The 17,763-nt window shown below is 49.7% G+C and overlaps 6 protein-coding genes across 6 annotated transcripts; 4 read left to right on the top strand and 2 right to left on the bottom strand.

Moving 5' to 3' along the window:
• Positions 1–1,941: 1,941 nt before the first annotated feature.
• BP5553_01845 (uncharacterized protein) lies at positions 1,942–5,838 on the top strand (the record flags this gene model as incomplete). The annotated part of the gene is made up of 1 exon (XM_032010468.1): positions 1,942–5,838. The coding sequence occupies one exon, from the start codon at positions 1,942–1,944 to the stop codon at positions 5,836–5,838; it is 3,897 nt and encodes a 1,298-aa protein (XP_031874522.1).
• Positions 5,839–6,648: 810 nt separating this feature from the next.
• On the top strand, positions 6,649–8,456 carry BP5553_01844 (uncharacterized protein; the record flags this gene model as incomplete). The annotated part of the gene is made up of 3 exons (XM_032010467.1): positions 6,649–6,742; positions 6,805–7,737; positions 7,789–8,456. 3 exons carry the CDS (start codon positions 6,649–6,651, stop codon positions 8,454–8,456), a joined length of 1,695 nt encoding a protein of 564 aa, XP_031874521.1.
• A 599-nt stretch (positions 8,457–9,055) lies between these two features.
• On the bottom strand, positions 9,056–11,735 carry BP5553_01843 (uncharacterized protein; the record flags this gene model as incomplete). The annotated part of the gene is made up of 2 exons (XM_032010466.1): positions 9,056–9,180; positions 9,245–11,735. The coding sequence occupies 2 exons, from the start codon at positions 11,733–11,735 to the stop codon at positions 9,056–9,058; spliced, it is 2,616 nt and encodes an 871-aa protein (XP_031874520.1).
• Positions 11,736–12,253: 518 nt separating this feature from the next.
• On the top strand, positions 12,254–12,994 carry BP5553_01842 (Uncharacterized protein; the record flags this gene model as incomplete). The annotated part of the gene is made up of 1 exon (XM_032010465.1): positions 12,254–12,994. One exon carries the CDS (start codon positions 12,254–12,256, stop codon positions 12,992–12,994), a length of 741 nt encoding a protein of 246 aa, XP_031874519.1.
• A 194-nt stretch (positions 12,995–13,188) lies between these two features.
• Positions 13,189–13,846, bottom strand: BP5553_01841 (Dolichyl-phosphate mannosyltransferase polypeptide 3; the record flags this gene model as incomplete). Its single annotated transcript, XM_032010464.1, has 4 exons — positions 13,189–13,350; positions 13,400–13,453; positions 13,656–13,724; positions 13,799–13,846. 4 exons carry the CDS (start codon positions 13,844–13,846, stop codon positions 13,189–13,191), a joined length of 333 nt encoding a protein of 110 aa, XP_031874518.1.
• Positions 13,847–15,046: 1,200 nt separating this feature from the next.
• Positions 15,047–15,868, top strand: BP5553_01840 (60S ribosomal protein L13; the record flags this gene model as incomplete). The annotated part of the gene is made up of 4 exons (XM_032010463.1): positions 15,047–15,083; positions 15,135–15,181; positions 15,249–15,407; positions 15,464–15,868. 4 exons carry the CDS (start codon positions 15,047–15,049, stop codon positions 15,866–15,868), a joined length of 648 nt encoding a protein of 215 aa, XP_031874517.1.
• Positions 15,869–17,763: the final 1,895 nt, after the last annotated feature.

The raw sequence follows: 17,763 nt of genomic DNA, 5'->3' as shown, positions 1-17,763 counted from the left end.
TTGGGCCTGGAGTCGTCGACCTGGGCCAAGAGTCTAGGACTAATAGCACCCCTGAGGCGCTCCACGGAGCCTGGGACCCGATTGGAAGCCCGCCATCGCGGTTTTTTCATTATTTGAGGACCAGGACCAGCCGGGGAGGATTTCGAATAAAATGTTCAGAGGCGCCTTGAGAAGCTGCGGGCGACGTAATCAGACAAAATGAGTCTCCTGGATCTGAGGCAACACGCCCCCCCCCCGGAGATTCGAAATAGCCCAGCGCGAGGAGGCGGAAGCAAAGAATGAAAGGGCACGGATTCTTACTGCAGTGTCTAGTTGAGCCTGCGTGCTGGGAGCCTAGACGGCGCACCTGGGCGAGAAATCGTTATGCTGCACTGTACATGTACGCTGCGCTGCGAGGACAGGCCGTAGTGCGTCAATCTTCAACCATCATCACTGAAGAAGTACGGAGTTAGCTACTTCTTATTAGTACTTGTTAAGTGCCCTACCTAGGTATAGTACGTACTATCTACTTATTTATGAACTACTGGCCTTACTGACAAGTGAGCCAGCGAAACGGGTTCGACGGAAGGCTATTTAGCGTCAGGTACCAGAGCCCACCTAGTTAATTAGTGCATCAACGAAATACATACTACGGAGTATGCTCTTTTACCCCTGCGTCAAAAAGCGGTGCTTCTGACTTCTGTCATTCCAATGATTCCACTCCCATTTCCACTACTGGCGGCGGAGCGCAATCCAGCGTCACTGCTCACGCTCACGCCCATCAACATTTCCCTGGAGTCCTAGTCCCAGGCCCGGCCCCCAGTTCCAGTGTGCCCAGTCCTTCTCACGCCCTCCACAGGCTCCCAGCCCTCCAATCCTATCATTCCTCTTCTTCCTCCTCTCCCACCCCCCGGTTTCTTCAACTGTGTGTGTGCCACACCCTTCTTCCACTCTTCCACCTTCCACTCCTTTTGTCCCCTTTCAGCCATTATTTACCCACAGATACAGATCTCTGCTCCCCCCGTTTCTTCGTTTCTTTCTCCGCCAAACGTCGCCCACTCCTTTCTCGACGCACATTCATAGGTGCTGGTAATCGGACAGAAGTCACACTACGACACAAATTACTTTCATTGCCTTTCCATCTTTACATTCCAATACGCTGCAAGCGTCGTTGTCTGTTAATGCATTGTCACACCAATTTCAGCGAATTGTTACGCCGCGTCTGCATAATTCCATCTGAATTCCTTTTCCACGCGCCCTCAATCCCCCCCCCTGAGAGTTTCTCTTCCACGCCGAAACTTGGCCCATCTTTCCAAGTCTAGAGTCCAATTCAGTGTGCAGGTCACTGAGGATCAAGAGCCAGAAAAAAAATCCAGTCTAAATATCCTCGACGGAGTCGACTGTTCCAAAGGGGAATATTAGCTTCTCGGGGAGCGATCAGTCAATGCAAGCCAGGTTCACCCCACGATAATCCAGGGATAACGAAACGAGCCCGACACAATCATTTCAACTTCTGAAGCAAGACTTCTCTCGCTCCTTACCCACATTTCAAACTTTCATTCCGGGGCCGATATACTAAGAAACGGGGTTTCTTATCCGTTCTCACGCTCATACCAGGGTTCATCCTCAATCCCGGCAACGCAGGTTTGTTATTCCCCAGAAACTACCTGCCGTGTCAATCTTACTCTTCAGCGCTGATGTTTGTATCATTCTAGGGAATTCGTCTCTCCTTTTTCTCGACCTCCTGAGCACCCTACGTCTGATATCCACCTTCATTTCGAGTCGAATTTACCTCATACCAACCCAGTCCTCGACAACTACACACGGTGGAGTAACTCACCTGTTACTTGTGAGCGTGCTCACCCACAACTGTCAGTGCCGCTGCTGCTGCTGGAGCATTCTTCGCAAGCGCTTCACGACTAACTTTATACCAGCAAAGCACATCGACCTAGGGTAGTAAAGATGAATCGATTCCGGACAAAGAAGAAGGCCAAGGAGGCCCCGGAAGGCACGGTTAGACCATCGAATGATTCCGAAGCTCCCTCGCTCGCAACCATTAAGAAGACGAGGACATTTGGACGAAAGAAGATCCCCGACCCAGAGCCACAACTGCAAATCGACCTGGTCAATGCACTCCCGTCGTCATCCGATTTCCGAACCAGCTTGTTGATGAATGGGCTTTCTGCCAGATTTTCGATGCTGCGAGAGCAGGACGATCCCAAGTCAAAAATCGGGAAAGCAAGCGATGATAGCGTCCTGTTTCCTAAACGCCAATCAAGGCTCAATGATTTTGGGTTTCAGTCTCATGGATTGTCAGATATTGCAGAAGTATCGTCCATCAACGGCTCGATACGACCTCCTTTCCTGTCGGATAGGAAAGGCTCATACTCGACGGAAAGCACTGCGGGAGACGATGACTCTATGCACAGCGGTAGCATAATGAACCGTGCGAAGCCAGGAGAAGGTAATAATTTATTTGGAGGTCGTCAGAAAATCTATAAGATACCGGTCAGTGCATCCGGATCAACAAAAAACCTGGCCGATGGTGGTAGCGGAATGGGAGGCCGAGCTTTGTATGAGAATGATGTTAGCCAGTCCGCATTTCAGAAGCTCAGAGAGCGAGAACGGGAACAAGAGCGGCTGGCTCAAGAAGAAAAAGAAGAAAGGGAGGCACAATCTTCTCGCCCGCCGTCGCCCCCTCTTGCTGGATACAATCGGAACCGGGAAACGTCGTCAACAACCTCTTCTGGCCCCTCGTTCAATGCGCGGACCTCGACCGCCGCTACATCTGTCACATCTCAGAGAACTCCCTCCCTCAGCGGTTCACATACACCAATTACCCCGGCGGCTCCTGTCTCCAGTAATAGTAGTCTGGATCGGGCGACCACCAAGAGCCGCAGACTGTACGAGACCGGTTTGGACCAGCATCTTCATGAGCAGCAATCCTTTGCAACGAACAGAATGGATATTTTGACCAGACAGCGAGCACTTGGTGCCCGGAGCCCTCCTCTCAATTCACCAACTGGCGCCTATTCACCAAATGAGAGGTGGGATAGAAATCCGCTGGCAGGCAAGGCTAGTATGCCGAATTTACGATCTGCAAGCCCTGCGCCAAATGCTGCATTAAACGGCTTTGACTTTTCTAATCAGACAAACGATTATCCGGATTCGAAGGCATATGGAATATCCTCACCACCATTAAGCCCACCTATGACTGATAGTGACGATGCGGTTGCACTCTCAGTTCGACCTAACGACAAGGGAAAGGCCACAGCTCTTGGGGCATTCAACAAACCCGCGCAAGCATATGATGAGAACAAATATTCGCAACGTCAGATTCAGATGCAACAAGGACGAGAGACACCGCCGCCTAGGAAGCCCTCTCCAGCTCGTCCATTTATTCCTCGCCAGCAGCCTGTGGGACGGATCCGAGCTGATTCTAGTGCCACCTTCTCTTCAAACAGTACGGCTAGATCGAGATCCAATTCATCTGCTCAGCAGCACTTCCCACTTACTGACAGGCTTTCGGAGAGCGGGTCAAAGACCCCTCTTACCGTGCCCGAGGATCGTGAAATTCCGACTGGGACCTTCTTAAGCTCCCCTGAAGACAGCACCTTGTCATCTCCCGTGGAACAGGCAGGCAAACTAGGACCTACTTCTAATCCGCTCGATCTCTCAAAGATGCACTTCCAAGACCACAATGTGAACCTACAACGACCGCCGCCCGAAGCGCAACACCCAGCAAATAGGCTTCGGCCAATGGGTGAAAATATACGATCCGGAGTAAATAGCGTAGATTCTACGCCGCCTCCCATTCCACGATCAGTCCCTCAGGATTCTGAGAAGCCTTTATCTAAAACCCCGGCGGATTCCCCGACGTTGGGTCCTACGGTGCCAATGGCAGGACTGAGCGGTATGGTTCGCCAGCACCTTCGGTCAGACAGCAACTCATCATCAATATATGGTGGCCCCTCTGAACCCCTTACCTCCCGTTTCCCTCCTGATCATCTGGATTCTGCGCCACAGGAATATTATGATAGCACAAGTAATCCTTGGGATAATGACAACTGGGATCGGGGTGATTATGCGAGTAGTCAGTTTACTTTCAACTCTGCGGAAGAAACCAAAGACCTCGAAGCTGTGCCGCCTCCCCTCTCAGTTCGGTCACCCAATATTGATATTGGGGAGGAAAGTCGCAAGGCGCCGTGGGAGAAAGGGCTAGAAGCTCACCACAGCCGAGAAGGAAGCACAGAGACCCAGAAAGAACGTCAGGATTTCCAGAACGACCTTGCGGAAAGGCGGCGGCGCGTTCAAGAAAACTTGAAGAGTTTCGTGGAGACTGAAAGCAGATCCGCCAGCAGATCCGCAAGCCCTTCACAAGCAGATCCCGCTCCTTCAAGGAGTAACCCCCTTGGGCTCCTGAAGTCCAAGTCCAGCCGGGGATCTCTTGTCGTAAAAACAAGAGAACAGGGACCATCGAAGGCGATGAAAATGTTGGGTATTGGAAACAGTACCATAAGCAGCTCACCATCTCCCAACAGACAAGATTTCAATGAACATTCTGGAGGGCGAGAACACGAGGAAGTAGACGCCTCACAAGGCGGGCCAGTTGGTGGTCCGGGACAAGGACCTCCTATCATACCCGCACAAATGAAGGCTTTCCGGCAGGCACGTAGAGAGGCTCAGCGGGACCGAGAGCGACAAGTCGCCGGGAGACATCAACCGAGAATGGGACCAGGAGGTAACCGCCCTGAATGGTCAAATCCGACGGGCGAACATCGTTCCCCTCAGCGTGAACGAAACGGGGAAAGAATGCCACCAAATATCAGAACTCGCCAGCGCAGCCCTAGTCGAGAGAAAAGACCTCCACCAGTAGCGTACACCCACCGCAACGGAACTCAAGAAAGCCTAGGCAATGGGGGTTCGAACCGATCTGGATCCTCTCCGCCGCGGCCATCGCGAGACAGATCGACCTCGGACGATTCTGGACGGTCTAAAGTTGTTAATGGGAGACCCCCAGATGATCGAGCACGAGGCATGTCTGACGGCCCTCCCAGACCAGGCCAACCTTTGAACATGGAGTTGGAAATTCCTTCTGGGCACCTTGGAGCAAGATCGCCCGGCACACCTGCATTGCAATTCCAGCCATCTCCAATCCCATCCCCAATGATGCCCCCGGCAGGTAGATCTCGGAGCAACAGCAAGGTCACTCCCAGCGGTTATTTCGAGTCGCAAAATCTACAACCAATTCGCGTAGGTGACGTCGCACAGTCACCTCGACCGTCTCCTACAGCTCCATTCTCGATCAATCCTACCCCGGCGCAACCTTCTCCTGCTGGGTCTGGCAGAAACACGCCAACTGCACAAGCTTTCCAATCTCAACAACAACCCCGGGGACCCTCTGCCCGAAAGCGATCGATTAACAAGCATGAAATATCTGAGCCCAAATTTGTCTCATCCACTTCGAGAATCACCACGGTCGAACTCCCTCCCGAAGCATCTCTTCAGAACGGCATGGATACATCTGCCCCACCAATTCCGCCTGTAAACCCTATGCGCCGTCAAACTCGTGCTATGTTTGGTGGTCTGCGCGGGAAGAAGGATGATCTTAGTGACATTCAAAGCATGCCGGCGGCTACCCAATCCACCGAAGAGATGAGCACATTTTCTGCAGATGAAGGTGATCCTAAGCCCAAAACCCGGATAAAGTTGAGAAAGAGCTCTAGCGAAGGTGGAAACCTGAACGCCAAAGCTCGACAGGCTATCTTTGCGCAACCAAGCCCAGCATTGCCCACAGGCGCTTTCCCAACATCGCGAGGTGCCAGCCCTCCACGTCCTATTGAGGGCGGCATGTTTTAACTTGCGTCTCATAACCATCAACAATACCCGGAGCTATATATCCTTCTGATCTGTATTACCTTCCATTTACTAGATAATGTTTAACACGACCTTCTCAATTTTATACCTTTGCCTCGTGGCGCTTAAAAGATTGGACCTGGACTGGGCGTTTTAAAGAGTTGTACCTTTTGTCGCACATTTTGGAACATGTTCTTTTATATGCCTTTTTGAGAAAATGCAGAATTTGTTTCCGGTGGAGGAGAGAGAACAAAGTGCGCCATTTGTATCACGTTTGTACTTGATGGCTCAGCTGGCCTGCGTCGTTGGGGATGGACGACTGGTACCCAGCCTTGCTGATTCTAGCTATATATATCATATGTCTGGCGGTGAAGTAGTTTTAGCAGAAGGGCTCATAGGGATCACTTGAGCCCTACAAGAAATAATATAAAAATAAATGCATACATATAGCTTGATTTTCAGTTGAGATGCTTGAAATCGAGATAGTACTACATATTGAGCTGGTGGTTAGGCTTGTACCTAGCAAGTGACATTGCGGTATATTTGTACTTTCGGTATATGCTTCGCTCTTCACCTAGGAGTAATTAGAAGTATTTCTCAACTAAATAAATGTTCTCATAAGCCAAGATACCAAGTCCTATATGTGACTTATGGTTGGGTGTTCTGTCGGGGAGAAAGGGGCTTCGCCAGATCCCTGTCTAGTCCCCTGTCAACTTCAACGCCTCTCGTTACGGTGGCATCTTCAAGCTCGCTCCAACAGCTACAATACAAGAGCTTTCGAGTTCAATATCCAGCTATCCCACAACAACAATAATGCGACGAATTGAAGCATTAGTGCTCCTAAGCACTCTTTCAGCCTCTGTGCTCGCATCAGCGTCCCCCAGACCCCGTGGAGTCGGACCTGAATGTACGTTTTATTTACCCTCCAAGCCTAGTAATTGAAGCAGCACAGTTAACACGTCTTCTTAGTTGCCAAATTCTACAAATCCCCAGATAGCTTCACATGTATCTCGCAGCCATCAATTAAACTCTCCGCATCCCAGGTCAACGACGATTACTGCGATTGCCCCGACGGCTCGGACGAACCTGGCACCGCAGCCTGCACATTCCTCTCTCCCCTCTCCCCTCCACAACCTCTAGGTGGCCAGAACGCTACACCTGCCCTGCCAGGCTTCTACTGCAAGAATAAGGGCCATATCCCCGGCTACATACAGCAGACCCTTGTCAATGACGGCGTATGCGATTACCAGGTCTGCTGCGATGGGAGCGATGAGTGGAGCGGGGTAGGCGGTATCAAATGCGAGGACCGGTGTAAGGAGATTGGGAAAGAATGGAGACGTATCGATGAGATCCGACAGAAGAGCGCGATGAATGCTTTGAAGAGGAAGGAGGAACTGCTCAAGAAAGCCGCAGATTTGAGGGTTGGTGTTCAGAATAGCATTGTAAATTTGGAGGGGGAGATTAAGATCGCGGATGCCAGAGCACAAGAGTTGAAGCAAGTTTATGAGGAGACTGAGAGAAGAGAACGCGGCAAGGTCGTTAGTAGCAAGGGGAAGGGGAGCAAAGTTACGATACTGGCGGGGTTGGCGAAGCAGAGGGTTGAGGAGTTGAGGGATGCTCTTGTACGAGCTATTTCGAAGAGAGATGCGCTTAAAGAGAAAGTTAAGGAGTTGGAAGGTATCCTCGCTACTTTCAAGGAGGAGTATAACCCTAATTTCAATGACGAGGGTGTGAAGCGCACTGTCAAGGCTTGGGAGGACTATGCTGCGAATAGGAAGGCTACTGAGGATGAATCTACGGAGGAGCGCGATGTCGAGGAGGTTGCTAAGCCGGATACTGAGACTGAGGGTATCAATTGGGCAGAGTGGGAGACGGAAGGGGAGGAGAGCGATGTTGAAGCGCGTAAGTACCTTTCTGTTTCCGGGTGCACATTCCATTTGCTAATAACCTTAGTGTACAAATTCGAAGCATACCTTCCAGCACCAGTACGCAACTGGATACAAGCAAAACGAGTCCTCATCCGCGAGATTCTCATCGAGAACGGCATCCTTGCTAACAATGGCAACTCCGCCACTGAATCCAAAGCCGTCACGAACGCACGCTCCGCGTACCAAAATGTCGAAAATGACGTGGCCGTCAAGCAGACTTCACTAAACGACCTTAAAACCGATCTCGACAAGGACTACGGCCCTAACGACATCTTCCGCGCACTGAAAGGCACATGCATCTCCAAGGACTCTGGCGAATATGAGTACGAGCTCTGCTGGATGGACAGCACCTCGCAGAAGAGCAAGAAAGGTGCGGGGAATACAGGGATGGGGAATTTCGTGCGGTTTGATACGATGGACGTGGATGAGGAGGTTGGTGTTGACGGGAAAGGCCTCGGGCAGGGCAAGCGGATGGTTATGATGTATGAGAATGGCCAACACTGCTGGAATGGGCCCAATAGGCAGACTACTGTCGTTCTGGGCTGCGCAGAACATGATGAGATCTGGAAGATCGTGGAACAAGAGAAGTGTATGTATCGGATGGATGTGGGCACTCCAGCTGTTTGTGAGAAGGAGACGAGGGCCAAGCAAGGGAGTGGGGAGGGGAAGGCGAAGGAGAAGGATGAGTTGTAAAATGGTTGGTTAGATATATAGAAAAGAGCGGCAGCTTCGTTGGGTTCTCCTTTGTCCCCTATATATATATCCTTTACTAAAATGGTATAGCTCTAAAATGTAGCTATTAGGGATATTTTATTTATATGTATAAGTTCACCTGGTTTTCCCTAGTCCTTATCCACTAGCCCTCTTCAGACTATCCTCTAGGTGCCAACGATTCTGAACTACTTGTTTCCAGTCTTAGGAGCCATGCAGGCTTTTAAGTTTATCTTAAAGCCTGCTTGTGAGAATAAACAGGCCTGTAGGGGTAGGGCCTTGAATGCGTCTTTCCAGACCCATACGTGCCTCACTGGGTATAGAGACACGAGTTGTTTAGACACAACCGCGCTCACCACTACCCCTCTACTTATCCTATCTAATAGACCTGAGTTTGCTGGCGCGAAATTCCTACGCTCTGTAATGGGATACCCTGGGGAGGCGTTTTCAAAGCAACTGCGAGTTGCCACTCTCTGAATATACCGGAAAGGTACCATTAAACTCGTAGTACACTCTCAAATCCATCTTCCAGGGAAATATATTCATTATCATAACACATCACATTTCTATCTCATATCATATCATGACATTGGCATCAAAAGCCCTACAACAGCTCCCACGGCCCTCAACGGGCCCCGTTCCTTCACCAGCCTATCAAACATCTCGGGTATCTTAACGAGACTATTCCTCTCATCCGTATTTTGCCCTAGTTGCGCACCGAATTAGCTTTAGCTTCGTGGGGGAGCTACGGCGAAGAAAGAGCAACCTACAATTCTTTGGCGTCCTCGCATAAGCAGACAGAGAACTCTGGACCTCTCCCGTCCAATCAAAGCTAATATTCCATTCAAATAACAGTTGCACCTCTTCAGTAGCCAACTCGAAGCTCGTACGCCCCATGTGGGGCAGCACTTGCTTCGTCGTCCATTGCTGTTTCGTCACCATCTCGTCGTCATCTTCATCATCATTGCCTTCATGTTCATCGTCTTCGTCGCCCTGAATGACAGGCACCTGTGTTCGTTTCCGCTTCTTTTTGCGAGTCATTCGGTGGAATGATATATTCCTTCCTTCGGCGGTGCCGAATTCTTTGCCAACAGCACACCAGAATCCTGCTCGTTTCGTGGCGACCTCTGTCCATCGGCCCATTGACCAACAAATTACGCTGATGTCTTTTCCAAAAATGCCCTGTGTGCTTACTCTCTTCCGTACGAAAGTACCCAGCTCTTTTTCAGCACACGCAGTCAACTTGAGAATTTCGATCTCCGTAATCGAAAGTGTCAATGAGTCCACAACCATAGACAGTTGGGCAGCGAATAGTCTAGGTGCATGGGATACATTTATATGATAACATTGGAGAATTGAGCGCTCATGGTTTTCTGAAGTTAAATCTGGTGTGAGTTGCTCAGAAGGTGGTAGTAATGTGATTGTTGACGTAAAGGTTAGTGGGCTGAAAGCCTGCAGATACGGGAGAGGATCGTCCAGATGTACAGGTAGATGAGATGGTAATGGTTTTTGAATACTGGGTATAGCAGGTGGTTTGGACCTCCGGAGAGATGAAAATGGCAAGAAAGCGCTAATGGTCTTGAAGATGCTTGGTGGTTTTAACTTCGGTTTTGAAGGCAACTCTGTCGATCTTAATAGCAGAGCCAATAATTCATCGGAATTTGGCGCTCTTTTTGGATAGCGCCTTCCTGAATCATGCTGGAGACGTAGCCGTTCGTTTTCTTGATTTGCAAGAGCCACGTCGGCTTGTAATTGTTGGAGCTCTTTGAGAAGGTCGTCCCGAGCTTGCTTCTTGGCCGCATGAGGATCCTCAGGAGCTATAAACCGAGCAGATCTCCGACGTATTATCGGGTTCTCTGGTTTATGTTCGGAACGAAACTCTGGCTCCAGCACGGCCGCAGTATCTTTCGTGGGCAATGGCAGTGACTGATCTCGAGGCTTTAATGGCGAAGACTTCAGTTTGCTTCCCAGAGCGCTTCTTTTTCTCGCTCGTTTACTGGGGGTATTAAGTATACCGCTTGGGGGCGTCGTCACTATCGGATCCGGAATACCTCTTTCAGTTGGAGTTGGTGGTAATTCAGGTTCGTTGAATGGAGACGATCTTCTGAAGATACCAAGTTTTCTGGAATGGGTAGTTCCTGCCGCTCGCCAATCCAACGGTTTTGGCGGTGAGATCGAGCTTGTTATTGGTTTCTCTTGTAGTTGGATATCATCAATGGTGCGTGCAGTTGTTGTTATTTGGGACAGGGTATGTGCCGCTTCTGGCCCCTCTGAAGCTTCCAGCTGTTCTAGCTGTTCCAGATCTTCTTGCTCCTCTTGTTCCTCCTGTTCCTGTTGCTCTTGCTGCTCGTCTTTCTCTTGCTCCTCGTACTGCTCTAGTTGCTCATTTTCCTCTTGTAGCCGAGTATCATCAGATATATTAGACCCAACAATCTGCCTAATTGGGAGCGTTTGGTTGAAATCTGGTACCACTGCAGGGTGTTTTGGCCGCTGAGTGTCAGCAGGAATGAGGTGATCCGCAGACTGAGAAGGAGGTGAGCTAGTAGGTGTCATAGATATTTCCGGCGGCGGTTCATCCTGAGCACTATCTTGCGCGGGAGCATCCACAACAGGAGATCTCCTCAATCCACCCTTCCGAAAGGGGTCGATATCATCCGGTACTGTGTCAACTTGCGAGGGGATAGGCGAGCGTTTGAGGCCCTTCTTCTGAAAAGGGTCGTCAACATCCTGGAAATCTCCGTCGTATATGTTTCTCCCGTTTGCCTGACTTCTCCTCCTGGGTGGCTTGGCCGGAGAACGCGACATCCTCTTTGGCTTCGCCGCTAATCCCCTCCTAACGGGTTGGGATCCCTTTGTATTTGGAGTAATAGGCTTCCGATTATCAGTCGAACGTAACCCATTGTTTCCCTGCATTACAGTCCCCTGAGATAGCACCCCGACTCTATCCTTATCAACTTGAGCATTCTGACTCTCGATAGCCGGTCGCACTTCTCCCAAAGCATTCGCGAATATGTCGTCAAGCTTCCTGGACTTAATGCTAGTCCTCCCGACACCAGACCCAGACGACGAAGGCCGTGTTAACAATTGGGGGTTGTGTCTTGCGATACTCGCTTTTGTCGGTGAGGCAAAGGATGGCCTGCGTGGGGGAGTCTTTGCGGCATCTTGTCGCCGCACTGGTATTCGACTTGGAGTTCCTGGCGCGTCGATGGGAATCGAGGTTGTTGGCGATGTTTTACGCCGTTTCGCGGATGATTGCTCCATTTATTAGGTGATCTTATCCTCGGTCCATCCCCATCTTTTGGCGACGACCATCCACGTCAATTTAATCGCGTTGATTGAAAAGCGCTGTAGGGGTAGTGGTAGAGGAGCGTTTTAAGTTGTTTTAATGAAGTCGCGTACAAATGTTGCGATCGTGACGACGCGACGAGGGGACCTTTTGACATTTCCTCGGGCCGAAGCGCCAGGGACAATTCGACAACTGAGCGCTACAGTAGAGGGTTTACACGATATAAGGCCACCCCTTGAAAGCATAGAATACATTCTTTTCCTGATATCACTTATTAGAGTCCCCATTCGAGGTCACGCGACCTCGCATTTACCCCATCTGGTTGCTGTCGCTGTCGCTGCCACCTGTGTCAATGACGTCCGAGGTCCCCGGTGCCTTCAAAATTCGCCTTTCCTCGCCATCCCGAATAATGCTCCCGCGATAACAACAGCACCCATTGCAAGCTCTACCAATGCGAAAGAGACGCCTCCACGTACCTTATATGTAATAAATCATGGAAACACGGGTTTTCTTCCACGCCTCCAGGCGCCTGAGACCGTTTCTCTGCGCCTTCCATACCCGCACCCGCACCCGCATCCGCCACTCCTCAACTAGCAACACGCCTTCAACCCAGCAAGTACACCCATTAGGGGACTACTATGCCTCTATCCTCGAGTCGCCCACCCCTAAGATATCGATTAAACCACCCACAACAGCCACGCCATCCTCCAAACCCCCGGAAGACGATAGTAAACCCGAAGCCGCGATCCTCTTCTCCTCCCGCCTATCCTCGCCACTAGAACGGCGCTCCGAAATAAAGAAGAAAAGTGTTCGGGTGGCAGGTGTGTGGGTTCCTCCTAGACCCGATGAGCCGGATAACTGCTGTATGAGTGGGTGTGTGAATTGTGTGTGGGATCGATATCGGGATGAGTTAGAGGAATGGGCTGCGGCCAGGAAGGAGGTCAATAAGGTGCTGAGGATGGAGAAGGTGGGGAAGAAGAGGCCGAGTGGCGTTGGGTTAACTGGTTCTGGGTTGATGCTGGGGGAGGGGGAGAAGGGTGCACAGCATACCATGGTTAGTATGGATGATGATGGGGGTGGCAGTGAATGTAATTGGGGAACGATGGACAGTGATTTTTCGGACGAGGGTTTGTTCAAAGGTATCCCAGTTGGGATTAGAGAGTTTATGAGGTCGGAGAAGAGGTTGAAGGAGAAGCATGCCGCTAGAAAAGCGGAAGAGGCTCGCGCCGGTTAGATGATATAGAAGCTAGACGTATGGTTTTGTATATATTTGCTCCACAAAGATGCATCAAACAATGATTCCGAGCTCTTCATGACCATTAACAAGCCAGACTCACGGCAAGAGGATATTGGTATTGTAAACGGCGTCCTTTCCGGCTTTCAAGCCAACTCCAGACCATATATCCTAGTCACAAAATGACACCCACTTCAATCAACGTCGACACCCTTAGTTCTCAGATCAGCCCTCGCCAACTCAATCTCTTTCATGAGCTCGGCATGCGCCTCTGGAACATCGTTGAATGTGAGGACGCCGAATCCGAGTTTGAAAAGTAGGCATGCGCCGAATGACACCAGAGCCCAGAACGGTAACTAAACATTAGAGAAAGCATTAGTTAACATTCAACTTAAAGAGCTTTACTGGGAGCTCTTCGCTGGCAGCATAAACATAGGTAGCCCAGGAGCCGCCCTTTAACTAGGTCTTCTATCAGACATATTGGAGACCACCACGCAGACGGATTTAGGTAGGTGCGCAGCGGTCATGGACTCCCAATTAAACACTAGTTGGAATGAAGGGGGGTAAGGTATATGTGGTAGGCTTTTCGGTTCTTTCTGTTTCGAGTGCGCAAAAAGGGGGGGAGGGAGGAGGGGATGCCGAGTTCGGCGGCGCAACGTACAACAGGTATTATCTCGTTCGAAATCAAGCTTGGTAGTGGAATAAGCTGCAGGTAGAGGGCAAGATAGAGCTATTACTGCTATTAGCTTGGATGCACGAGACCATATCCGCTTCCGACATCGACAGGGAAGGAGGTCTACATACAGATGTGATGAGGAGGCCGATCGAGATAGTTTGCTGTGCTCGAGTCATGATTGCGATTGAGCAGCTTCTAACTGGCGCTGCTTCGTCTGATTTCTCTGCTGTGCACCTACGATGGGGAGTTGGCAAAGGAATGTGGTTCAAAACAAATCGGTTATTAAGTTAAGGACAGCTGGAGCGCGAAACGGTTTTCGAAGTCGCGTCTGGGTCACGTGCTGACATCACGAACCCTTCAGACTGGGAGGTACTACGTAGGACGAAGACTCGAGACGCTGTCTACGGGGAAGAATTGCTATTCTCGTTTTCTACAAATCCAGACATTTCTAGCAAAGCCCAAAGCCAAAGTACAGCAAGGTCTGATTAGTAGCGGCACATAGGGTTACGGTTATTATCATGGAACCGCGACTTACAGCTGCCCGAAGGCTTTGGAAGACACCAGCTTTGAATAACGTTAAGGGTTATTTAAATGCAGGTCAAGACTTTAGAGCGATTCTGATACACTTTTACAACTAATATACGATATTACTTTTACTCTCTCAGTAGGGTAGTTAGGTATTTAATCCATCCCATTCACGTATTTCACCAACGGCAATCGAAGCACAAGGTCACGCAGTCGCACTTATAGAAATTCAACGCCCTTCTTCATATCGTCGCACAAGGCGCCGAGTACAATGAAAGGATTTGGGTAACGGCAAGCCGTTGGAAGCAATCAAAAATTCCGCCGATGAGGACCCCGAAGGATACTCAACGATTCTCGACGCCCCGATGTGCAATGGAGGTCTCGTATCGTAGATTCCCAATTCTTGAGCTGGGAGATCTTCAACAAGGTAAGTATGAAGAAGAAAAGACTCTTTGTTGCGGGCGACGGCCGGCCTTTATAGATTTCTGGACGCCTCGAAGCGAGCGAACGCTAACCAATAATGTACTAGCGTCTGACGGCAATTTTGCATGTTGAGCAAATAGAGCAAACAAGCAGTCACGTGCCTTTCAGATGCGCTCCTTCCAATTGTGGCCTAAGGCAAAATTGAAAGCGTCGAGATGAAGCAAGCCATCACACGTGATCCACACTGCTGTCTGCCTGAGGCCTTCACGTCTCATTTTCAAAATTCACTGTTGTGGGCTCGCTTCGGAGCCCTCAAGGGCACCCCCCAAAATATTTCGTTGAATCTAAGACTTGTAACTTCGACATCACGACGACGACCGACCAACCACCCACGAATTGTTGATCGCACCGATCGCAATACCGACAAGATGGCGATCAAACACAACCAGATGATCCCGCACAACCGTGAGTTCTTTTCTCTACGGCGCGATGTGGCAATGTGCTGACGATGGGTAGATTTCCGAAAGGATTGGCAGCGGCGGGTTCGCGTTCACTTCGACCAGGTAAATACATACCAGCAGGATACGGAGGATGGGAGAAGAGAAGAGAATCTAACTTTGAAATTGGTAGCCTGGCCGAAAGCTCAGACGCCGCAATGCGCGTCTCGCAAAGGCATCAGCAGTTGCACCCCGACCGGTTGACAAGCTGAGACCCATCGTTCGATGCCCAACAATCAAGTACAACCGCCGTGTACGGGCTGGACGTGGTTTCACCATTGCCGAGTTGAAGGTAGACGACTCCCGACGACGTCAAAATTTGGGAGATGGATGTCTAACAGTACACAGGAAGCCGGTATCCCCCGCAAGCTCGCTCCCACGATCGGTATCTCCGTTGATCACCGCCGCCAAAACCTCTCCCAAGAATCGCTCGCCATCAATGTCCAGCGCCTAAAGGAATACCGTGCCCGTCTTATTCTCTTCCCTCGCAAACTTGGCCAGCACAAGACCGGCGATGCTACCAAGGAGGAAGTTTCCAAGGTTAAGGACACTGTCACAAGCCTCAAGCGAACCCTTCCTATTACCGGCGTCGAGGCAGGATTCAGCGAGATCAAGAAGGATGATGCCCCAGAGGCCGTTGAGGGTGGTGCTTATAGAAAGCTCAGAGATGCGAGAAGCGCGGCGAGATACGTCGGTGTTCGGGAGAAGCGCGCGAGGGAGAGGGCTGATGAGGCGGCCGCTGCAAAGAAATAAGCTTTGGTTTGCTCATGGGTCTCTGTTTTTGTGCCTATTGCGTGGGAAGAATGAGGGTTACATTGGCATCATCAAAGGCTTGCTTAGGTGTACACTCATAAATGCAAATGGCTATTGCACAAAATCTCTAGGTATCGGTGACATTTGCTTCCAGTTCGAGCCAATTTTGCCTGTGACTGAGTTTGCAAGAAAATGAGAACTAACTATAACTAACTATACTCCTGCTATTCAATCGGCGTGTATTAGTTGGTTGACGTGGAACCAGGTAACTCACTAGATTCATATTCCATCATCCTCCGCGGAGAATGATCAGTTATGTAATGGAAGTTTGTCTCTGCTAACTATTACATAGGAAGTTGTTATGTTTTCTGGGCTATGAAGTTCCTCATAGGATAATCCCATCATTCCAAATCGCACATATAAGATTCAGGAACAGATATTCCAACCACGCCCGAACAGACAAATCAGAATTAATCGTTCCATTGCCACCATGCCCAATAACGGATCGAACTCGGTCGAGCCTATTACTCAATAGGATAAGACTGCCTACCATCGTCTGAAGAGCAGTTAAATCAACGAGCATCATCTAAGTCTGATCACTAGCCAGTATCTTCGGAGATAGATCCAAACACCACTTATTCATCGAATCAAAAGCCCATTTCAGCTACCGAAACGATCCGCCCTCGATCCGCTATTTCCAACCTGCCAGATAGAATCTTGCCCAAGATGAAACAACAGGCTCAACATCTCGTCAGTTGCCATACATTTCCTGAGTTGGGCCCAAGGCGCAATTCAGTAACAGGAACGTCATCCCAACCAACAGCCACCTCGACAGCAACACACGATGCATCACCTAGGTGCGAGGCATCCGACTCCCTTCGCTAGTGCGAATACTGCTATTATAATGCCCCATTCAAATCTCAAACAAAAAGCCCAATGTGTTTAAAGCAAATCCCTATTAGAGATAAGTGAGAGTTAGGTTGCGGCAAAAGCTTTGCTGAGTAAAGCAAGAATAGGGGTATTTGCGATAATATTCCTGCACGATATTTTTGTAATTGTCAAAGCAATGAAAAGTTCGATATCAAAATCCCCAGCATCAATATGATCCATTCCAAAGTAGGTGCTACATCATAGATATTTCCCACATGGTCTCGTATCTTCGTAACAGAAGGTGAATTATGAAATTATCTCACGCTACATCTGGTGAAGTCATCGAGGGTATATTCTTGCTTTCCGCCCCTGAACTCGAAGAACCAAGAACCAGACACCTTCAGGTATTTAATTTCAAGGCCTGCAGACTGTCATTTTCCCGCAAAGGGTAGCGATAGCCATATCACAATATCGCGGCAATAGCCACCGCCCTCTCTCGGCTACCCCTTTCACCGCCCAAAACTGCCAGCACCCAAACAGTATACTTTATAAGGCCAAATAAGCAAAAGGCTATTACTCGGCACAAGGGCCGGCCACTTGGCGAAGTGGTCAAGGATCAAATTGTGTGTGCGAGGTTGGAGAGAGTTAATGTCTTTATTCTTAGAGAGATCTCGAAAAAGGCTCAGCCAGTAAAAGCATAAAACTCAGTTCGTCTGGTTTTAGCCAGTGGCGGGCGCCGAAAGGCGCTTCCTGGATTTTTGCAGTTTTTAATTTCCGGCCTTTATTTATTTGTTGTAGCTTTTTTTTTTGGAGCTTAGCCTTTTAAGCTTTTCCGCTTTATATCTATAGGCAGACTGGGTTCTAATGGGTAATACAATGGCCCCTATCTATGGTCTATGTTCAATCATAACTGGCGAAATGAATATGGCGTGGCACATTGCAGCGTAGTGCTTCAAGTCCTAGGTAATCATTCACCAGCCTCGATGATCTCCGTTTAAGGCTCTCTACTTTGCCATCCTGTCAGC

The sequence above is a fragment of the Venustampulla echinocandica genome (assembly GCF_003357145.1).
Source record: "Venustampulla echinocandica strain BP 5553 chromosome Unknown scaffold_0, whole genome shotgun sequence".
Classification (NCBI taxonomy): Eukaryota; Fungi; Ascomycota; class Leotiomycetes; order Helotiales; family Pleuroascaceae; genus Venustampulla; species Venustampulla echinocandica.
This window is presented reverse-complemented; position numbering and strand designations above follow the sequence as displayed.